The 24,273-nt window shown below is 43.2% G+C and overlaps 1 protein-coding gene across 7 annotated transcripts in view; it reads left to right on the forward strand.

Annotated features, from left to right (window-relative positions):
- Window positions 1-24,273, forward strand: part of DPF3 (double PHD fingers 3) — a 162,748-nt gene that overhangs the window by 48,114 nt on the left and 90,361 nt on the right. For all 7 annotated transcript variants that reach the window (XM_040560605.1, XM_040560607.1, XM_040560606.1 and 4 more), the window contains exon 2: window positions 18,981-19,141. In XM_040560605.1, coding sequence (XP_040416539.1) covers window positions 18,981-19,141 — 161 coding nt within the window. The remainder of the gene's footprint in view (window positions 1-18,980; window positions 19,142-24,273) is intronic.

A 24,273-nucleotide genomic window follows, 5' to 3' on the forward strand; every position in this document is an offset into this window, starting at 1 on the left:
ACTTGCCTATTGTATTTCTCCTTTGTATCCTGAAGTGGAAATCACAGGTTGATCCCAGTCAAATCCTGTAAATGATTGGCGCTGTTGGACTGGACCCAAAAAAATTCCTCCCTCTGGCTTAAGCGTATTTACATACCACAGGTCATTACAAGTTGGCGCTTACCTTTGTATTCATTCCCACATGTTAAGTATGAATGTTGGTTCATTTTTCTCTTCTTCTCCTATTTCTTCTATTTTCTAGGTAACCTTTTTAAAAAAAAATACAAAAGCCAAAGGAGTGATCCCCATGGGCCCTGACATCTGCTGCAACCCTTCTTACCGATGCAAAGGACACCTAGAGAAGGAGAGGGAACAGCCTGGCTGCAGTCTCTTGTTGTTCCTCTTTTATGGGCCCCCACCCCGCACCCTCCTGGGCCTGCAATCCACTAACTAGCTCCTCCTGACTCCAGCTGTCATTTTTGCTTTTTATCTACTGCTCTCTCAAAGAACCAAATGTCATCTCTTGTTGTTCCCTTAGCCAGGGTCAGAGACTCCTTTATGTGCCTTACTCTGATCAAGGATTTTTAACTGGGAACGAGAGCAGTAATCAACTGCATGGTTGGGGAAGGAGAGAGATTAAATCCGAGAATTGCCAGTGATTGCCCCACGTGAAGAACAGTGGCTAACAAAACACATGCTATCATTATGCTGTTATGATTATTTTATTCCCTTAGTGACAGTAAAATGCTATCTGTAGCAGAAAGGTAGGACAAGGTCCACTCTTGCTTTAGCCCTGTGGTATTCAGTGAATTTTTAGTGGGGTAAAATTGGGAAAATCTAGATTTGCAATGAGGAGTGACTCATATTTTCAGACCCTCTCCCTTAGAGATATGTCAAGAAAGGGAGAAAGCAAATCAAAGATATGTTTGTGTTCTAAATTTAGGACCCATTTTTGTTCAATAGGGCAGCCATTTTTATTTCCAGTCTTGACTCTATAGCTTCGGAGAAGTAATTGGTGGGTGTACTGAGAGGTGACTTCTGCTGTGTCCTGACACTTCCATTTCATCAGCCAGTTTTGGAGTGTGCTGGCTGAATAAAAGTGGGGACAGGCAGGGTTCCCAGTGCTGCTTTAGTCTCTGCCCATAGTTTTTTTGATTTATTGAAGACAGAATCAAACTCCAGGGACTGCAGGAGATTGCAAATTGTTAAGTTTCATAGCCAAACCCAGGAAGGCAAAACACCTAACAAACAGGCTAAATGATGAGAATTACCTTTCAATTGATTAATTACTTAATTATTAAGTTTAGTAGCCTAAACTGTCCTCTTCAATACATTCCTTTTAAAGTCTTGTCAGCCCCTCTGAAATATCTTCTGTTGTTACAAAACTATAGGAAGAACAGCACAAAGTGTCCTGATTCTCCTTTTGTACTGATGCAACTCAAAAGTACTCTGAGGTAGGCAGGAACAGTCAGCCCTCTTCCAGAAAAGCACTTTCTTCACAAGAGACAAACGGGCTGTGTTTAGAGTTTGCCTAATTAAGGGAGCCCCGGCTTGTAGGGAAAGAAGCTTCGCTGAACTCAAATTGCCAACTTTTGAGAAGATCTGTGTTAGGGACTAGCACACTGGTGTCATTCCAAATTTATTCTGTAGGCATTTGATAGTGATTTTGTTAATGCTTTCAAAATGTGTTGCTTTATTTGCAACTCCAGCTCCTAGAAGCCAGGAACTACATGAAAATTTCATTTTGATAGCTATAGCTTTTGTTGACTCTGCTGGCTGTAGAAATAGGAATTGAATATCATCTATCAGTTCAGTAACAGGACCTAAGTCATGATTTTTTTGAGTGCTTTGATTTGGAAATATATGTGTTTGTGAGCCTGCAGTTCCAGGTGCAGGTAGTGGGTGGAATACAGGAAGACAGATAGGAATATCAGGATAAGACTTCTCCATCATAAATTCAGCGTTAAGCTTCTTGAACTTGGACTTCATCCCCTTCCTATTATTATTTTTTTTGTTAAAATAGGAGATGTTTCTGAATCTAAAGTTTAAGTTGAGACCTACTGGTAAAGAATTCAATCAAATGCTACATTGTGAAGTTCCAGAAACTAGGCAAATGTGGAGTCATACCTGACCTGGGTTTTCCCCTTTCCTTCTATGATGATGTTTCAGCTCTAGTGTTTACTTGGGCCTTTTTATACAGTGTTGAGGTCTGATCATCTCATGTATACATTGTGATTTGAAAAGAAGGATAGATAGGAGGAATCCACAGCCCTAGAAATTCTTGTCAGCTACCTTCTTGGTCTCTTCCTTTGTCTTTCTCTGTAGCTTGGGATATGGGTCACCTCCTGGGACATTTGTCCCAAGAATCCCTTGGAATTCTGCATGCCCTAGGGCACTGGTGAGGTACTTGAGATTCCTGCTCTTTTTCAGTATAGAACTTAAGGTTTTTTGTTTTTGTTTGTTTGTTTGTTTTAAAGAATACTAAGAATTTGCACCCAGGTTTTTGTGGATCTCTTCTAGCTAAATCTCACGTACATTGTTTCCTGGGGCTGCTGGAGTCTGAGCTCAGTATTTCAGTTTGTCATTTCCAGTCCTATCTTGTTCAAAGACTCACAGTCCCTGCTGTGTGCTGTTCCATTTACCATTCCCTTTTCACTCTTTGCTTGCCATCTTTCCTCCCATATTCAAATTTCCCATTCCCAGTGATATTACTGTTTTGTTCAGTGGGAGCTGCTGTTAATAATTTCCCCATTAGATGGACTTGGATTGACACCTGTCTTTTCAACCCGTCAGTTTTTGAACAAATCCCTCAATATGCAGGCAAATACTAACACTGAAGCTATGGCCTCATTCTTCTTCCACCTCAAGCAGTCTTTTTCCTTGAGCAACGGGAATGTAAAACACTAGTAGAAATGAGAATGGAGCGCTCAGTACATGCAAACTTTAATGGCAACCGAGTGTGTGATTGCATGGGGAAAAGATGTTTCTGAAGTTTAGATTCAAGCCTTAAATCCAGACTGCAGTTAAAAAATAATTTGTCTTAATTTACCTGTCAGAACACTATTGAACTGCAGTATAAAAACACTGCAGTGTTTTAGAATGCCAAGTTGTACTTTTTCTGCTTCCACTTTTTTTCTGTGATGTTGCTGTACTCAAATGTATTGACAGTTGCAACCACATGGAAAGATATTACTACAGTAGCCAATTTGGTCCTTCAGGACATAACATAAATGTGTTTCTCAAGTGAGTATAGAACATACAACCCTGAAGGAAGCACGTAATTACAGAACCAAAGTGCTATAGTTTTACTGTCATTTTCTTAACACTTACAGCTCTCTAAAAAGTGGGTGTCATTAGAATTGGTCATCTTCTTTCTGCAGAACCATGAGCCCTAGGATTATTCTTCAGTATTTCATCAAGATTTTCTCTTTTATGTAGGTAGAATTAAAGAAAACAGGCAAGCAAACAAACTTAAGCAAAAGCATGCAGCACAAATATTCTGAAAAGTGTGAGATTTTGGACATTAACCTATAGTAAATCATAACCATACCTGCTATCACCTCAAATCCACTAGGAATTCTTGCCACAGGTGCTTACCAGATGCTGCAGCAGTGTCTAGCTGTTTTTCCACTTTTGGATGCACCAGGCAAAACTGAGAGAGTTAATCAGCTGATGGATAAATCCATGAAGGGTAAAATTGTAGACCTAAGTAGAAGCTGCTTAGCTGAAGTCGCAACAAATAGAATTTCATCCAAGATGATACTGACTGAAGACCTAGATGCCAGCAATTTATCAGATGGCTTCAGACTGAAGGTTCATTTTCCTTCTCCATACTTGTATTTCCCCTCCTTCCCTAAGTCTTTTGTCTTGTTAGACCAAAAGAGAGAGTATAAGAAAGAGAGCCATGCACTTAAAGTTCATATAAGTGTAGCATTCTTTTTAAATTGAACTTCTTCTTGGAGAGATATCACATGGGAAGCAAGAGAAGGGATCTTCGAGCTGTTCATTGCCCCCACAACAAGAATGCCCTGTAAGTGATCGTATCTAAACATACAAAATGTCAGATAAACAAATAAATGCGTTCTCTGTGTTCAAAACCCAAACATGAGTTCCTATAGCTATAAAGTATTCTATTCCAAATCATGCATTGTAGTCTTATAACCAAGAATCTCCATGTGGTGGTGACTCAGTTCTAAGTATATCCAATCTGTCTATGTATAGACATCACTATAGATCAGTGACAATCAAACCTGAGAAGTTTGGTTCTGGAATGGACTCAGAGGGAAGCAACATAATCACCAGGGTGTGGAAACCTGATGCTATGCTGTGATGTGCTTTGTTGCTTTGTCATCATTGTTGCATATTGATGGTAAGCTATGAGCAGATGCCTTAGTGTAGTGTCAGATCATCACACCATGATTAGCGTGTGGAACTCTGCAATTGTGTTTTCTTCCTAACCCACTCTGACCACTGGTAAAATGAGTTGCTTCCCATCTTTCTGTCTTTCTGCCTCTCTTCGACTGCATCAAAGAATAAAAAACAATCCCAAGTGCTTTGAAATATTGGCTAAGTCTTCTTGTTTGTTGAGCAATGGGGCTCTGATCAAGCCTACAGATTCCTCCAGAATCCACATGTGGTGTTTTAAGGAACTCAAGTTGAGCATTGCTGAGCTATGTAATACATTAGATTTTTTTCTAACTTCTGGGAAAACGTCCTGTGTTTCACTGGCTCACACAGTGCTTTCTCCTAGCAATTTTCTTTATGCAGAGAACGATTCAGCTTATGACTGTTTTGTTTATGTTACACAAAAACTCCGAACAAAGAATCTCTGAAGGGCTTTCCTCTCAACTCTCCTCAAAGATGACAAGATATTCTAGCATTCAATGCATATGACTTGTGGTTCTCTTTGGGGAGAAGAGGAGAGAGTGCACGTTTGGAGAGAAAGGAGGCAGTCATTCTGTTGTGCATGGGACAGAGCCAACAACGTGGTTGTCAAAGCACCTCTTAAGCTGACCACAGTGGAGAACCCCCAGATGAGGGCAGAGGAGACATTTACCTGCCTGCTTTATGCTCAGCAGCAACTGCGCCAAGATGTTTCATCTGTGGTCGGTCCTCAGAAGCAGGAGGCTTCCATACCCTCCATATGCTGCGACCTTTTTGCAGATCCTTCCTCTTTCTTCCTGTCTCAACTCCTGCCAATGGAGGGACTCTTCCCTTCCCCTTCCATTGCCTTGGAGCTGTTTTCCTTCTCCTGATGAATGTCAAGTGCTTTGGGCCAGCAGCCCTGAAGGGTGGGGGCTATGGCTCAGATCTACCCCTGAGACAGAGCGGAGCCAGCAAAGATGGGTTATTTTAAATTGTGTGGTGACAAGCCTTTTTTTCCTCCCTTTTTGTTCCCAGAGGATAGCTGGGGAAGTTTGCTGTGCCAAAGGCTTGGAATGTGGTTTTTCTCCTCTTCTTCCCCCTTCAAAACAGAAAGAGAGAACTTTATGCTGTGAAATGTGTTAATTGGGGAACATAAATCCAAACTGTAGTGCAGCACTGCTGGGCCTAGGCACCTATTGAAGTTTAATGAGGGAAGAACGGCTTTCTCGTGCCCTCCCCTCTTCTGCTCTCCCCACATCAAGCTCTTTCTTGTGGTACGGTCCTGTTTCGGATGGGAGTATGGGAACTCCAGGCAGAGTGTGCGTGCTGGCCCGGAGTTCTCACGGGACTGAAGCAGTATGTGACTCCTTTAAACTAGTACAGCTAGAGTGAGGCACAGATGTTCTCCCAGGGCAAAGTTAGTTGTGTTGCCAGTGCAGGAAAAAGAAATATTCCTCTGGGTACCTGTCAGAAGTGGCTGCAAGCCCATCTGAGGCATGTCCATGTGCCCTGACCATCCATTTCTGGATTGACAGGGTCCCATGTAGGATGATATATGACTCTTTACTCCTCATGTCAGGCCTGATGTTTTCTCGGAACTTCATGATGAAGTATTTTGTTATGATTAGTGACTGGCTGAAGAGAAGCCTTGTTACATCCAGAGCACAAAATAAGAATCCTTCACCCTGTCCCAGCTATGGTGCTGGGAATAAATAAGTGCCAGTCCGTTTGTACTGGATGTAATTGGAGCCCCTTACACAAAAAGCCAACCTAGGAGAGCCTTGATCAGAGCATGAGTGGGAGTGTAATAACCTATTGAGCGTAATAACCCATGCTTTAGCAGAGATGGACAGGTTCATCTGAAATGGCTCTGGAGTGAGTGCAAGAAGTAAAAGCTTCTCTTTGGCACTGATACTTCAAGAAGAAAAGCAATTCACATAGTGGAAGAAAGGTAGTTTGGAAGAGTAACAGGAAAAGAACTTAGATGGTCCTGCAAATCCCAGAAGTTTATTAAAACAAATACTGACTGGCTCTGATGTCTGCTGCAATAAAATAGTAAAACTTGCTCTCAGACAAAAGTGCTTCTCATGATGGTGCAAAACTAGTGTTCGTCCTTTAGCTCTGGATAATATAGCATGAGTACCTGAGGTATTTTAACTTGCTGTAATGTTTTACTGCTTTTGCTTGCAAGCTCATCGATATTTGTGTAGCATTAAGCATTGAAGCTCTTATTTTTATCAACTTCACCAGCCCTTGCTGATGCAGCATTGGAAGTATGGGAAGAACAGCTTGCTCCTGCTTTGAGAGATGGGAGGAAAGGCTAGAGTGGGTGGATGGCGATTGCATGAGCAATGCAGGTCAGGTTACTGGTGTATTCCTCTTGCAAGATAAGTGAGAGCCCTCTGAAAGGTAATTATTGGAAAGCATAAATTCCTGAGATAACCTGTCCAAGAAGAAATACTGACAGGAGCAGAGGCCATGTGTTAAAGGCTAGCCATTACTCCAGGGCAATGGGCTAACCTCTCTGTCTCGTTTTTTCTGTAACCTCTCCTTGCTCTGACAGTTGACTCCCTCGGTTCTTCTCGTTCAGCTGCTTGCCATTCTTATCCTGGTCCTGTTTATAGACCACTGTGGTGCTAGTCCCCATTTGGTACTAACTGGGGGAACAGAAGTGGAGACTCGGTATGCAGTTTAGTTCCATGTCCAAATTCTTGTTTAGTCATTGTCTTTGCTTGCCATTGTCACTGTGGTGTTCAGGTAGCTTTTACAGCGTGTCTGGAAAAAAGAAAGGTTGCTCTTGTGAGCTTTCTTTAATTGATTTGGGTATAGAAGGGTTTCAGCTAGCATTCAGGGATGACATGGAATCAGATTTGCCTCTGAATGAAGAAAATTGCTGGATTGCAGTTGGAGAAGGAAATCTTGAAGTGTGAGATAACAAATTTCAGAAAAAAAGACGGAGCAAAACTGGGAAATAAGAAAAGGGCCTTCTGTTTCTCTCTGTCTTTGTTATGCAAACTGTCTGTGTCTCATCTGTAATGTAGAGATAATGATATCTACCCAGTTCCTATTTCCACTGGTTGATTGATTAATGACTGCCTCATGATCCCTTGATTACACTTTTGTGACCTACAGCTTTAACTATTGCAGTGCATTGCATCCCAGAAAGAAAATGGAAGTGTTGGCTCTGGCTAGTTCCAGCTAGGAAAACATGACAGACTGACCTAAACAGGCTTGCCCACGTGCTTCTAAGACCTCATCCTAGCAGTGCGATGAAGCATGTGCTGTCTGCTCAGCTGTCATCTCTGTTCAGGAAGGCATTCAAGTATCTTCAGGACTTTGAACTGAAGGGGACCTACACATTCGCTGAGGTGCTTTGCTGAATTGGGATCTAATGGTTGGTCCCAGGCAGGCTTTCAAGTCTTTGAAGACCTCAGTGAACACATGGAGCTAAAGATGGATCTGAGATCTTTTGCCTCAGCATGATTGGGCTGTGCATTAAACAACTGGTGTCTTAAGCATAGTGAAACTATTGCCAAAAGAGTAAGTCGTTTGAACAGAACAGAGGATCTTTATGGCGCAGTGATAATCGCAGCAAACATTTCTGCAATCTTTGCTAACTGCTAAGTGAATTACAAGACACCTCTTTTTCCTTTAGCTGTTCTGCAGTAATAACCACCCCAATATGATAACTGAGTTAAGGTGGTACTGAGAACGGGAGGGAAGCCAGAAGAAAAACATTTACAAGGAAAGTCAGCGCATAGGGGAACAACCATCATATACTTGAATTTCTAAAAGCTTGTGGTGTGTGCTATTTCTTGACTTTATCAGACAGTTCGTCTTAGATACTATGTAAGTATCTACGCAAGCAAGGACACAGGTGTGTGAAACATGTCATCCCAGAGTTAAAGCAGTGTGTCTATTTGTAATGATGGTTTTCTCTACTTCCATGGGATGTGCTCCACGTGCAGAAGATCCTGTGCCTAGACTTTTCACTTAGTTAAAGTGCACTCTCAATAGAGGGCATTTTTTATACTAAGGGAACTGTAAGATGATGTGTTGGAGGACACAATGCATGTTTCATCTCTTCTAACTTTTGAGCAGTAATAACGATACTTTAGCAGAGGAATGCCCGTAATCTGCCCTGCTTCCATTTGCGGGTAGAACTGGGGGAAGGAGGTGAAAAAAGGAAATAAAATTCACAGTCCTCTTTTGAATTCCCCTACATAGCATGAGTCAAGTGTATCCCTGCTGAATGTTTGCTGAAGTCAATAGGTTTACACAAGTAAGAGAATGATTGTTCCTATGTGTTCAATAGCAATAACAACTCAAAGAAGCATAACCTTAATTATCTAGGCTCAGGATGGCTTTGTAGAGAACAGAAAATAGGATTTTCTGTTGTGTTTTTTGTGTGATTAATGATTATTAACTGGGTCGAGTAGATTTTTATATTTTGTTATGTGTGGTCTATTTGTCGTACATACTGTGACTGAGGAACTGAAAGTGCTACCCATTCAGGATTAGTAGTGTTATCTTTTAAATATTGGCTATTGCTGAGATTTTTTTTCAAGGTTGACCTCAGAGGCAAAGTAAACTCTACTAATTATGTGGTTTTATTCTAGATCTATATAAATTTCTCTCTGCTCTGCTATTTTTGTGATCATTTTCACCTGAGCAAAATTGATTGTTTCCTGTGTAAGGATTTCCTTTGCAAAAGGCGATACAAGGTTCCCACAAAAGAGGCAAGTCAGTTAGCTCATTAACTCTTTGTAGTCAAAGGACAGGAAATACCTAAAATGTTAATGTAGTTTCAGTTTTGTGTGATGGGGAAGCCTTCCCTGTCATTTAGGATCATTTCTACTACTTTTCTACTTGCATGTTAATTTCAGTCTCTTCTAAATTGTGCCATCTGGATTGAATGGCACTCTATATTTGTCTGCTAAATAACTGCACAGGGGAAATCCCAGCCTGGGAAGTTCCAGAAGGGCTAACAAAGGTCTTTCGGACTAGGACCACACTGTAGAGCTTTCACAGGTACAGTTCTGACATGGCTAGAAACATGCACGACCCTCATGGTCTTTCCTGATATCTCTCTGCCTGTAGAGATCTGATGGAGATGCATGGCTTCGTGAAGGATGAGATGCATGGAGACTCATGAAGATGAATGCTCTTGTCAGCTTAGGTAGTGTCGTTTGAGCAGACGATGTAATTATGGTGGTAGGGTCCTTCCATTTGTACACGTTGTGTCTCCCTAGAGGGCTGTGCTGAAGGAGTGACATAGCCCTACCGCTTGTGATGTGGACAGGCTTATTCCCATTACAAACAAGCGTCCTACTTGAATTCTTACCCAAACTGGTTGTGCTGCTGGTGACTACCTCTGGTGGCAGAAGGGGTTGTGTGAGCTTGTTCTCAGCTCCCCCAGGCAATGTCAGCTGGGTTTGCTCAAACACATCGAATGGCCTTGCCGAAGTGGATCAGGGAGCACTCACACAATTATTGCTACTGGCAGGAGGTGCAGCAGCAGTAAGCTGTAGGAGACAAGCAGCGAAAAGCAGCAGGGTAGGAGGGAAAGGACGATATTTTTAGCCAGCACAGCTAGAGCTAGAAGAAGATGCCTCTTCATGATCTGAGGATCTTTTAGTACAGACAGTGCCTAAAGTAATCTGCACAATTTATTAGTGAGGTAAGTCTTGGGTGTTGCCCCTGTTGTGTAGGTGAGCTGTTAAAACTAAGAAGGGAGTCAAGGCAGAGTCATCTGGAGAACTCTCATTTGCCGGCTTCCAGGTGCCAGGTCAGGCAATAGATCATGGATTTTACTAATCTGCCTTTCTCCTAACGTGTAGGAATGCAAAAGATAGTCCCACTGTGGGAAACTGGGACTGAGAGCTGAATGGATAGTGTTTGTCTTTGACTACATCTGGCCCTAAAGCCATGAATGCACTAAGCCAAACAGACTTCTGGTGACTACAAGTGCCAGCAGCTTGAGATACTTCTTTAAAAAATATAAAAAAAATCTCTTGGATGTTGTCATGTCTAATCTAGTATTACTGCTGAAATTTTCATTAGTTCTTTCTTATAGTAATTGGAGAGAATTTTTGACCTTTTGGGGGAGGTTAGGACCAAGCTGAATTCTGACTGCTGTCTTCAGATACAAAAAGAGGTCTAGGTTATTACCTTTCGCACCTGTTGTTCATTTAATTGGATGATGCTGCATCTCTTTAAAACAGAAACCCTGGCCTGAGAAAGAATAGATGCACTGTGATATCCCCAAGGAGTCTGCCTCTGAGATTAACCTAATTGGTCACTGTGCTGAGTCTAATAGAGATTGCATGCAACGTCTGACTCTGGAAACACCTTGGATGGTCAGGTGTATGACACAGAAACTACTGCTGTTATGTCTCCTTGGAAATGGAGGAAAAGTAAGAGGAAAAGTCGACAAATTACTACCAGCACCATGATATGATTGTTCACAGCCCCATATATATGAACAGGGCCAAGAAATTCATCTTCTGAGATAAGTTCACACATTTCATCTTGTACCATACACAGATTCCTGTTGTATCTAGCCAATAACTCTGCACGTTAAGTGTTGGGTGTAGAGATCCCACCTTTTTCCCCTCTGAGAGCAGGAATATTGCTGTGGGCCTTGTGTGGAGGGCCATGTGCAGCTGCAGAAAAAGGAACACCTCCAGCTCTGGTCCTTCTTCCTGCACAAAGGTGGCAGTGGCTCCTGACCCTGAAAGCCAGGTTTGCCCTGCAGGCTGCTGTTATTGAAGCACCCTGATGTACCACACTCTTCTTGGCAGTGGTAGCTTGTGCTGATGTTTCTTTTCTTTAAATGGAAATGCTGGCAGAGCTCTTGTACTTCCACAATACTTGTGAGGATGGGGCTAATCAGATCAATTTTGCCCAAGTTGTAAGCTATGCCTACTTTGTCATTTTTATTCAGTCAGATTTTTTTCATGAGGTGCCTGTAGGTTCACACTGGATTAAATTACAGTCTAAACCTGTTTTCAGAGTAGTGAATTTAGCTCACTCAGTGAGGCCAGGCTCTCTGTTATGATTCAGCATCACACCATGATTCAAGCATTGAGAAGTCAGTAGATTCTGGCCACAAATCACCACTAGGGATTTCCACCCCCACCAAGGGGAAGTCTGCTGATAAATACCTGGCAAAAGGGGATTCCTTTGCCTTCTACATACAGGGGACAGGCTGGTGCTGGGTGCGCAGAGGAGAATGCTGGAAGATCTCATGTTAGTCTTTCGCTGATCTATGATTAAACCTAGACTCATAGCTCAGGGCATCTCCTTGACTGCTGTAATGTCTGGGCTGTGCCAGTGCTGACTCAGGAACTTGTCATCAGCTCTCTGATGGCTCCTAATCGCTTGTGCCACATACGGTCTATGCACCTGGCACAGTACTTTTGAACAAATGCTTGAAAGCTTGTCTGTTTTGACCTGATGGTGTCAGTTCTTCCAATGAAAGGCATTACCTATCCTTACAAGCCTTTCCGTGCATTTACCCTCAGATCATTGCTACTTCAGCAACACTGGCTCTGCTAGCATCTGTAAACTGTTTTGTGATCTGATTAGTGTATTTTATCTACTGCTGAAATGATTCTGCTAGCAATTTTTTTTCTCTGACTCCCATGCTTGGGAAAGTTGTTCAGGCCTTGTTTTGTGCATCGGGTGAAATGATTTGGTACGTATAGAAACAAAATGGATGTATGAGCAACTCTGAGAGTCTTGGAGAGTTTAGGATAGGCAGGGGTATGTGTATGTAGGTCTTCACAAAGCTGCTGAGTTAATGTTAAAAAATGAAGGCCCAAAAAAATTGAGTCACTCTGTAGCCCATCTGGAAATCCTGTTTTTCCTTTGCTCATGTTCACACCCCTTACGTCATTAGAAGATGTTGTGCAGGGACAGATTCAACTGACCGTTGTGAGAGAACTGAATCTGCACGTTCCTGCACTCTCTGGCTTGCCCTCGGAGTTTGTGGTAGGGTTTGGAACGCTCTGTTCTGCTTCACCTAACGTCAGTAAAGCCATTCTGTGTTGCTGTTGCATCTCGTTACCCTACCTCTCTGCAATCACAAAAGGTATGTGATTGTAGCATTTAGGTGCTCCCTATGGGCTAGAAAATCCAGAGTCATATTTTCTTTTGCTTCAGTCTTTTGATGGATGTTTTGTGACCATCTTGCAATGTAATGTGAGGATGAGCAGAGCAGAATTCTTTATCTCTTCTGGGAAGATGCTCCAGAACTGTGGGTCTGCTGTCCAAAGGTGCTGCTGGAGTCTGGTGGATGCTGGGCTCTGTTACGCACAGGGTTCCAGTTGCATTTGCTGTTTCAGTTTCAGGAGAAGCAGCTTTTCAAGTGGCTTGAATTTAGCTCACTGCACCCTTTGCAAAAAACCAGTGATGTTAGAGTGCATGAGGAAAAGGGATGAGCGCAGGCTGGGGAGTACTGATCTCTTTGGCTTGCTTTGTGATAGGGTCGATACCACATTTTTGCAACTAGCTCCGTCTCTGTTGCTTATCTAGTCTAAGGTAGAGTCATAGTAGCACAGCCCAGATGTGAAAAACACACATGAGCATGGCCAGGCTACCGCTTGAAAGCAGAATTATGCTGACTGGAGAGACAGAGAGAGAGGAAGGCCCTTGTGATGATTGCCTCTATTAGATTGTCCACGTCGGTCTGTCTTTGAATCATAAATGATATTAGCTCACAGTTTGTAACGTTTCCCACTTCCAGCCAGCCTCCTTGCTATCTCTTCTGACTTCAGCCTCTGCCAGCTATGCCACCCTTGCTTTCAACACTGAGAGGTTTGGGAGAGTGCTGTCTGTGTGAGGGGAAAAAGGCACACAAGTCTGTGTGTCATCAACATACTGTCTGGCATTGCTGCCCGTACCACTTCATCATATTCCCTGGAGGTTTTGCGTAGATATTAAATAGGAGTGTTGGAAGAATTGAGCCCTGTGGCATTCTTCATGTCAAGGCTCAGGGAGAGGAGGAGCAGTTGCCTGTCAGGAGCCTTGTGGGATCTGCTGGAGGGATTGAGTATAGCCTGCTTGGTGCAGTTCTCTCAGCTCTTGCCAAGACATGCAGTTGGTCAGCAGTACCTCATCATCTGCAGTGTCACCGGCAGCTGATAGCTCAGGTAGCATCTGCATGACTTAGTCTCCGTCCATCTTTGTGAGAAGGCCCAAGACCCCACGTGTGTTTTATTTCCAGGCTTATTCATGAATGTCTCCAGCAGGAGAGGCCAGAATGTCTTCTGAAGCAGCGTCACATTGCTTTTTTCTACCATGCTTCCCAGATCTTGCTCAGTTTGAAACTGGATGGTTGTGTTGCTGAAGAACAATTTCTGATTTAAAATGTCTTTCAATTTTCCTCCGTGTTCCTCCCAGTATCAAATGATCTGAAATGTAAGACTAGAGGCTAAAAGTATAGTAAATGAAAACTTGCTAGTCTTGGGGAGAACAAGTTCCATGTTTTTGATCAGCTGGGGACCACTGTAGACTTCCAAAGGAAGTCTGCTGCTTTCTGTTAACGTGATTAATCATTTCTTTCTGTGCTATCAGCTTTTTACTTGCCTAGTCATGTAATGAGCTGGGTTTGGGAGGAAAATGAAAGGGTCCTGGCCTCTGGAACCAGAGACAATCCAGATTCACACTCATAGTATTGGCTGAAAATGTAAGAGCTGCACTTAAGGAGGACTGGTCCTTTGTTGTATGAATTTTCCAGGGGTGGTGTGGGCCTGTAACCATGGTTGAGCTTGGCTGGTTATATGTCTTAACTGAGTGTTCTTCTCTGGATCCTAATCTGAAAAGTGACAGGCAGCAGAGGAAGGGTGCACTAGGTTCTGCCCATTTTGTAGCTTTTTTAAAAGGTGTAGCGCACTCAGATAGCCTGGACTTTGCAGACTGGGTTGGAAAGAGGTGGTGGAGAGCTGCTCCGCTGCTTTCAGGGTCCATGAGGCTACCTCATGGTAGGAGGCAGAAGGAACTCTCAGAGAGACAATCATCTCAAAGTGAAGCGAGGCTCTCGGTCCTTGCTGCTGACTCATAAGCTGCTCATAAACCAGGCCAATTCTTGTTGGCTTTGGTTTAAGGCATGCCTAGGCAGCAGGATGGCACTAGGTATGGTACAGAAAAGCAGTAAGTCAGAGTCTGCTTGGAAATCCTACAGTCTAGGCAGAACAGGCAGACAAATGTTGAGAGAAAGGGAAGAGTTGTTCACTGACTTTGTTGTAAGTTGACCTGATTCTTTGTCAGAAAACCTCAGTTTCTTAACGTATAACAGGACAGTGACCTAATGAAATTCACACAGTCTGCTCTTCCAGCCCAGTATACACTTTTTCACCAGTGACTACCTACAAAGTTGCATAGGACTGTACCAGCCTCACGTCACTGTCCCAGGACCCAGGGGAGTGCTGGTGCTTCAGGTATCCTTCAGCGTGCTTGCCCCACTCCTGCTGCACTTCAGCTGCTCCAAGCTTGCTGTTCAGTTTCAGTCCCACCCTTTTCCACCAAAACAGCCCCTAGCTCCTTCTGGAGCTATACCCCTCTTGAAAAGGGGCTGCTTATGTGCAGTCTTGCAGGAGATTTGAATAGTGTAGGCTGTCCTTTTCCAAGCCAGAGAGCTTTTATTAGTCAGGCAGAACTGGGTTATTTTAATGTCCTCAGGCTGGAATGTAGATGCAGAGCCTGCACATCTCCCAGCAGTGTCACCTGTCCCGCCGGTCCCAAGCATCCAGGATTTCACCTGAGGACCTGCACTGGCAGCCTGCACTCCTTCTGCACTGCGCTGACAACTTTATTCTGTATTTCCACTCGGGCTGTTTTCAGTATGGTTTGCCTCCCTTGACCGGCAGTTATTAATGTCAGCCCCTTGATTTTCCCCCAGTATTGTTGAAATCTGTGCATATGCTGGTGATTTTGTATCGTTAATATAAATCCAGACAAGTCAGTGTGACCTTTCGCTCCCATGTCCAAAGGGAAGAATCGACCCTTGCAGTCGGTTGCCGCACAGCACTGAGTCATACATACTTTTCATAGAAATAATGCAGAAATTCCCCATAGTTTTTACAGATATTTTTTCAGGAGGTGAAGTGTAAGTCTTCCATGGCAACACAGCTTGGGAAAACTACGAAGCATATAGCACCAGATAATTAATCTTTCTGACATGTGACACACTTTTTACTATCAACGTAGTCTGTTTATTTTTTTTTCTCTTCGTGTGCTTCATTCAGTCAAACTCAGCTATCTGTTTGAGTTTCTTTTGAACTCCTGTCCTCTCCAGTCTTATTCCTGCCCTCGTGTGTTCTCCACTTCCATTGTAAATCCCCTGGGAGAGGGCTGGGTCTTATCCCACCTCTGTGACTTTACAGTGACCAGTGCATTAGTACCATGCTTTCCTTTTTTGCCTGGGTTCTTTTAATACCTTCTGCTTCTCCTGCATAAGATAAAATATGCCGTGTTTGGATATGTAGCACCACATTGAAAACAAAGAAAAAAAAGTATAACGTTCCTTAAAATATTAACTGAAATTTTGAATGATGGAGATTCACTCCAGTGAAGACTAATGGTAAAACAAAACAACGAAGCTTCCAAAAGTAGTCGCAGGGAAGTAGCTGTTTTCCACTGGGATATGACTATCATAAGGAAATATTGTTTCTTTATCTTCCAGTATTTGATTATTTGTTACTTAAAAAAAATCCATTCAAAATTAAAGTAAGGGCAAGCCCTTAAGGACCCAGTACTTCAATACTGGCCTTCCCAGTGAATACTTTGGGGTGGGTTTTTGATTGTGCTTGCTGTAGTGGATCCGAAGCAAGCTTTCCTAAAGTATGGCAGTGACTAAATGCTTCTCCTAAATTATTGTATTTCTTTAAGGCAAAAGGTGCATATTTATAGTCTTTAAAATAAATATAACAGAGTACAAAATTGAGTGAAGAATGAATTTGACAATTAACTTGGCAGGTTCTGTGGCTGTTAAACACATTGGGGTCCCAAAAACCCTTTTCTCCCACTTAGAAAAATCTGAATTTTAACTTTACACGCCACTTGATGGAGTCACCCTACTTGATAATGTTAAAGCCAAATATTTAACACTCAAAGATTTGTACTTATTTTTAGTCTTAGAAGAAGACGGAAGCTGTGGCCATCTCCAGCCAGATGTTATATCCAGGTTGCTGAGATGTGTTTTGTTTTTGTCAATAAACTCCTTGGAGTTATTGAGCATCGCTGGATTAATGTAGGGGGAATCTGACTTAGCTCTGTGGAAGCCCAAGTGTTTGTGGAAAGAGCTGTTAATCTTTGATCAACTGGAGTCTCCTTGTTACTGACTTTGATTACACAAGTGTACAACTTTAATTACAGCTTTTAATAAGCTTTCATTTTTTCCTAGCCACATTCTTTGTATAGTAGTGCGGCTTATCTTTTCCTTTCTCCTCTGTTCCCCTTCCCTTCCCCCCTGCCTTTGATGGAAAAAGTGGTTTGAGGTCATTGTGGGGGGTTCTGTGTCCAGAGACACCCCTCTGCAATGTCCCTGCCCGCAGCTCTGCCCTCTGCTCGCTTGTACAGCCAGAGCGCTCCTTCCTCCAGCTGCCCCGCAAAGAGCCCCCCCTGCACCAGCTGCTGCCCAGGGCCTGGTGGTCAGTGGTGGGGGACAGGTCTGTGAGATGCCAGATTCACACTGATGCCTGCTGCTGCACGAAACAGCTGAGTGACATTTAGAGAATCTGTGAAGCCAAAAGATGTACTGGCTCTTGGGTGTAATTTCTTCCTGTTGAGGACTGCCCAATTCTCCCCATTCACACTCTGAAATGCAGCAGCTGAAGTCAGTGGCTGAGAACAGCAGGAAGCTGGTGGGCTCAGCATCCATCCGTGATGCGTATTCTGCATCCAGAGCCTGGGTGCGCTGGACCACCTTTGTTCATTAGAGAAATGACCTGGTGGAAGCTTAGTGGAGGACTTAAAATTGTAAATAACTGAGATATGGCTTAAAACAAGCATGAGGAAATGCTTTTATTTACTTGAATTATATTTTAGCCATGGAGCTCATTGCTTTACAATTCTTTAGGTGTGAAAAATAAAGGTGGGTTGAAGTCAGCTGGATAAATTCACAGAAGAAAGATTCATCAAGATCTCTTAAACATGATGTAACCACCATTGGGTAGCCTGAGACTTAGGGTAATTAAGTTCTGATTATCAGAAGTTAGAAGGAGGAACTAGAGATGCCTGCCTCTGTAGTTGTGTTCCTCAGTAAGCCTCTGTTACTGGCCCCTGCCAACAAGAGGATATTGGGCCAGTGCAGCCCATGGGGAAAGAGTATGGCTCCCATGGAAGTCATGAGGTGAAACTGAGGAGTGACTTAAAAGATGTGAGTCAGAAAAAAGACACAGTAAAGCAGCAATTTGCACCAATTTGACATTCAGAGGTGTGCAAAAGGAGTATAATTTTAAAATGCCAATTGTGTCTATGCAAGAGGGTAGCAGGGAAACAACTAACAGAACAGGGAAGGGAGCCTCTTTTATCTCTGTGCATGCATCCCTTCAGCTCCCTTGCTGTGCATGTTATACTCTTTTTGCACACTAATGAGTATCAGAGTCAGAGCAAGTTATGCTATATATCATTCTACTCCTATTTTCTAATGAACTTACCCCTGATGGGTAGCTTTCCTAGCAATTCATGTCACGACTGAATTTCACCTTGACAATAGATCAAGAATGAGGTTGAGCAGCATGGCCCACCTACTTTGCAGTATTCCAGCATGACAGCTGCCTTGTGTCTTCAGGGTAGCTCTACTTTGATGCTTTTCCCTGTTTAGAAAAATTTGGAGGGAGGATTCTGGTAATCTCCAGCAGGCAGAGTTTATAAACCTTTCTCAAGGGAGTATGAAGATTCTACAGAATTTTTGAACAAATATTTATGAAACAAGTGGCATTGTCTTTAGGACTGTTCTTCCCACTGTGCTCCGGAACAAAGAGTTTGCCATGCTGGATCTTACCAGCTGCTGTTGGTGCCTAAAGCCTGACTGTGGAAAACTCTGGAAGGGTAAAGACAAAACATCTGGTCTGACCACTGCAGACATGGCCCTAGCTGTTAATGTGTGTGTTTTTGTGCCTCAGAAGCATGCAATATGAAGATTGTGTCCTTTGCTCGTATGGGTTCTTTGTCATCAGAAATGCTGGAGTGAAGTTCTTCTAAATTTGGCTGGCTTTCTGGTTGCTCAAAATATCCTGCAGGAGTTCCTATAGCATAGAATTGAAATGACTGGTTTGCTAACTTGGCTGAACAAACTACAGGGAAAGAGAAACAATAGAATGAGGTCACCATGGTGTACATGTTGGCTGACCCTGGGTCATGGCCAGTGTGGTTGCACCCTTTGCTCATTCAGTATCTATGCCTACTGAAAAGATCTGTGTCTGCTTTCTGAGTCTTATCCTTTGATGACACTTTCTGCATGATCCGCTTCAGCAGTGTCATGTGTCAGCCAGCTTTTTTCATGTGTTCAGAGAAAGTTTTTCTGGTTCTTCTTTTTTTTTTTTTAAACCATCCTCATGTCCCCTTTTTTCCTAGTCTTGTTTGAGGGAAGATGCAGTCTTCTTTAATCTCTGCCCTTTCTCTTTTGGCAGACTTGGGGACCAGTTCTACAAAGAAGCGATTGAGCACTGTCGCAGCTACAACTCTCGGCTGTGTGCTGAACGGAGTGTCCGCCTTCCCTTCCTGGATTCACAGACCGGTGTAGCTCAGAACAACTGCTACATCTGGATGGAGAAGCGGCATAGAGGACCAGGTTGGTAGCATTATGTCTGTGAATGCATGTGCATGTATGGAGGGCTGGCCACTAAACCCTCATGGGGTTTAATTAATAGGAACTCAAACCTGCTACAGGCCACACAGAAGAGAAGCTGCCTAAACCTCTGTGCCTGTAGGGGATTTCCATTGGTAACTGCAGAGAGGTGATCCTAATTATTCGCTCTCTGCCCAAAGAAGTGCCTGACATGGTAGTTTCTAAGACTGTATCATTGTAGCTCTCTTAATGCTATTGATCCTACTCTGTAGCAGAAGACACAATGCCCTGCTCTAAGCAGGACTGGAATTATCTTCAGGGTGGAGAGGTAGAAGTGGAAGTCTCAAGTGAATGCTGAAAATAAGGGGATATATTGGGAAGTACATACACTGGAGGTGAAGTTCAGGAGGGTCCAGTTACAGGAATGAATGTTGTTCTGATGATTAGAGATGTAGGTATAACTTCTGGTTTTGATTTGGACAAGTTACTTGGATACCAGCTCTGGAGCCTTAGTTTCTTCAGTTGCAAAAAATAAATTGATATATGTCCTTAAAGAGCTTTGGCTAAGGTCTCTTCCAGAGCTCAGCAAAGCTGAAGGGAAAAGACCACCATCATTTTTGTACACTGTGGTCAGTCTTTCCTTTGTTAGAGTAAATCCTTCTGAAGTGCTTATTTGGAAGGTGAAGGACAATCACCAGTTTAAAGGCTGGAGACGTTACTCAGACAGAACTCCTCCTGAAACCCAGTGGAAATTTTGTTAGAGTATGGCTCAGTATCTGATCCACAGTTTGCACAGATTTTCTGACAACACCAAAATGGATTTCTGTTGTTTGTTTGTTTGTTTGTTTGTTTTCCAGTGCATACCAGAGAATCTAGGCAGGGAGGGGCTAGTGTGCATGTACACTGGAAGCACAGTGTACACATGTGCATATATATGTAGCAGTTCCTGTAAACTATACTGAAAAAAATGGAGAAAAAAAGCAACCAAACAAAAAATCGAGATCTGGTAACTGTGGGAAGGTGCAAGCTGCTGTTACCTCCACCATCAGCCAGTTTGCAACAGCTGTAGTGGGAGGAACACAAAGGATATTTCCCTCCCCTCCTGCGGGCAGACTAAGAAAGCAATTGATGCCTCTGAAGAGTGCTTAGCTGAAACATTCCCTCTCCCTTTCCTAGGATTTACTGTGGGGCAGATCCTTGCACTGCTCCTAATCCTAAAGTGTCCAAAATAGATGTAGTATCTTGTCTTGCAATACGGCCAGAAAACTCTTTCGATAGTAAAATGCAGCCAGTTCTGGTGCAGGAGACAACAGGTGTTTTACTAGCATTAAAAATACCCTAAGAAGGTTTCAGCTGCCGAAACTATTTGGGTAATCTGGGACTGCTAAATGTGGTTTATGAGGTTCTGGGCTAACCCTTCTTTTGAAGGTTCCTTCATGACCACAGTTGTTTTTTGTTGTTGCTGTTTTTCTTCTTCTTCTTCTTCTTCTTTTTTTTTCATTTAAAAACTCTGCATTCCTAAGAGATTATGCTTTGGCAAAGCTAGCTTGCTTGCTTGCTTGTTTTTTTTTTTTTTTTTTGCTAATCAGTTTACCTATGTAATTTCTGTTCTTGTAGCATCTGGTTATGAGCGAGATGCTGCTATTTTTATCCTTTTGAACTCAGTCATAAGCAAAAATACATCCACTATATGCACAAGTAATGTTTTGGCAAGAGTATCTGCTACAAAGGTGGGCACAGATAGTCTTGAATGGGTCTCATTGGTGTCTCTGCACTTACAGAGGAAATCATCGTAGAGGAGTTACAGCATCACACCAGGAACTGAGAGGTCTTAACACTTTGCTTTTCTCAGTCACTAGTTCTCTGGACTACCTTCAGCAAACTCACTGTGCAAATCTTTCTTTCCTCACTTCTAATACTGACCTGTTCTGCAGCTTCCCCAGCAAAAGAGAATCAGTGGCATTCCTCCTGCAGGGCTGCAGTGGGGACTAATGGTGGAACATTCTTCATAGAGAGTCTTAAGTGAATCAGGCCTCCTGCATCTGCTTCAGCCACCAAATCTGACGCCTTTGTTATTTTGTATTAGAATAATCAGTGCGAAATGAAGCAGCCCTCCTCCCCCATATTTGCTCTGCTCTTTCTTGATTTTTATTAGCCCATTTAGTGCTCCCTTGGGTCTCTTTGTATCATCTATTTCTTGTAGTATCATTATGGTGGGTCAGACCATCCCTCTGTAGTTTTAGCATGCCTGTTTTCAGGCTGTACACAATGTGCTTATGTCCATACTGAACATCTCCAAAAATTCTCTGCCAACCACCTTGGTATCTGTCTTGTGTGCTGTGTTCACTGCCATTTACTATCTCTAACCTGAAAAAATGTATAAAGACAAATGGCAAAGCTCCAGGACCTCTTTTCACTTACCAGAGGGTTTGGAAAACAGAGAAGAGTCACGATCTCAGTGTGTTAACCTGGTTTCTCACTGTCCTCTTTGTTAAAGGAGTCAGAAAACTGCATCTCCTGATAAACAGTTCAGGGTTAATTTCACACAATACTGCACAGAACTCCCTCCCTCTTTTCCCCTCCTCCCCCAGCCTTTCACAGGAGCTTTGAGTTATGACTCTCCTACACTAATGAGATAAACAACATAACTCACTGCAGGTTCTGCTATTTCCTCTGTAAGCAAATGGTTGGAACCTTCTCTGGTTGCCCTATAAGGCACCAGAGGGAGAGACAGCTCAGTCAGGGCTGAAGACAGTAAGACCTGTATATGTGTTATTTCCATATGCACCAACTGTGTGGGGGCTAGATTGAAAGCGTTCAGAACAGACCCTTTTCTCATTGCTTCTCCTCTGTGTAAACAATCAAAGATGCACAATTCGTGTGAACCAGCACAGTGACAGATGGGGGTCAGGATAGAGAACTGAAGATAGTATTTGATGGGTTTGGATCAAGTGGAGGTTCAATATCTGTCTCAAGTTCACTGGATAGCTTCATATTAATGAGCAAGGGTATCGTGAATAGGAATAGAGAGCTTGCCTTAAGCGGTGTAGAGGTGGGTGTTGGAGGAACTTATGAGCCTATCTGCCACCTGCATGGGCTATATTCCCTCTAGGGAAGAGGCTTTCCCACCTCTGTTTCTTCAAGGATACCTGCTCTGTTTCTTGTTGGCCTCTCAGCAGCTGTAGTTGGCTTTCACTGTCCTGGCAGAATCCAGAATTGCTAATTCTTATGTGAATTCTTAATAATTGAACCCACATTAACAGATACTCCGCCAAAACCACAACGGATCTTTGCTTCTCTTTGTCTGGGACAAACGTTCAAAGCTGTGGTGCCCATTTTATTCAAATGACTCCTCTATGGAGACCTGTTCAATGGAAGTCTGATCCTCAGTCCTATTTCTTTCATCTAGCGACCCACCATTTGAATGTTATGAGCAAGGTCTTGCACAGGACTGTTGAAGGGTGAGGCTTCTTGGCTCCACCTCTTTAATGACTCACATCAGAGCCAGGCAAAATCTACCCCATTATAATAGCAATTGTTTGCAGTGGTTAATGTTTGCAAAGTGTCATGAAGAAGTGTGTCAAGAACTGTAGAAGTACTGGTTATTCGTATTTTATTCATAAACCAGTCACGTGCCCCTTTCAAAAATATATCCTTCTTGTGGTGGGCATAATGCCCAGCAAGCTGTGCAGCAATGAAAGAAGGGTGTGAAAAGCCCCAGGCCAGTAGTGCTTTGTGCCCCAGAACAGCCAGAACCTCTGTGAATGCTCCATCACTCAGCCATACCTAGCTAGTATGTTGTAGATCCTTTGTTTATGCACCAAGACCAGGAAGCAGGTAGAAAGTGCTGGGGTATGCACTGGCATTCCCAACAGCAGAACTATTTCAAACCAAGAGCATACAGAATTTGATTAGCCCATTCCCTTGAGGTGAATAATTTTGTTGTGTCTTTTTTTTTTTTTGCCTAGTAACTGGATATTTTTTTTATTATTATTGTTATTATTCTCATCTGGTTCAGTGAACCAGTTTTGTACCCGAGCTGCTATACTCTCCTGGCTGTTCAGAAGGGACACCAGAGAGCACTTGGGCCATCCTGCTGTCCTTGAGCTGTTCTGCTTTACTAACACTGCCTTAATGATGTCCAGCTGTTCACTGTTGGTGCTATTTCAGATACGGTAATGCTACTCCTGTCCTCTCTCTTATGTGGTCTTACCTGTTTTCTAAGGGTATTGAGTCTGGAGCTTTAGTGATGCTCTGTACCCCCTTCAAGACTAATAGCAACAGCAGAAGGACAGAAGAGTCAAAGCAGAAATGGTGGACAGAGAGGGCAGGGAAGCAGGGGAAGAGAATGACATTCTTCCAATGTTTCTGGGTCTTTCTGGGTATCAAGAGTAGCTGGGGCAGCTGAGGATACTTAGAAGCACTTGGCAGTGTGCTTCTGTGCCCCTAGTAGTAATGCATTCATGACGCCCTGCTGCGTTTGCAGTACTAGAGAACAAAGCATAGCTTGAGCATTGGCTAAGGGGGGGCTGCCAGGAGAGCCAGGGCAGCTCAGAAGCCAGCAATACCAAATGTGAATCAATGGAGCATGCAGCAATATAAACATTACTGCCATATCTCCTCCCTCATTCAGGATGTGGGCAAGAGGAAGGCAATAACCAGAATGAAGAATCTGTCTTTAAGCAAAAGTCCAGAATTTAGGCAAAAATGCAGAGTCCCAATAGCCAGACCTCATGGATCTTTGTTTGCTTCCACCCAGAAGACAAATTTTGTGAGCCGGTCTGCATATCAGGGCCTTATGATTTGTGTGTCGGAACTTCATCTCTTCTCTCCCAGGGGGCTTTCACTGCCTGTGGAGGAGGCATCGCCCCTGTGACCCAGGAGAGTCTGAGATTCTATTTACCCTGAAGAAATCACAAATTATTTATGTGCAGCTCTGGTTTCAGTGAGCTGAGTGAAGTGTATGAGTGAGACCTAGATTCTCTGTAGGCCTGATCCCAAGAGGTGCTTGGGATCCTCCAGAGCACTGGATGCCTGGAGTGCATAGTTCTGCCTCACAATTTGCAGGATTGAACCTTCTGACAATGAGATGCTGAAAGGACAAGAGCAAAGATGCTAGGGACAGTGCTTGTGGT

The sequence above is a fragment of the Cygnus olor genome, chromosome 5, assembly GCF_009769625.2.
Source record: "Cygnus olor isolate bCygOlo1 chromosome 5, bCygOlo1.pri.v2, whole genome shotgun sequence".
Taxonomy (NCBI): Eukaryota; Metazoa; Chordata; class Aves; order Anseriformes; family Anatidae; genus Cygnus; species Cygnus olor.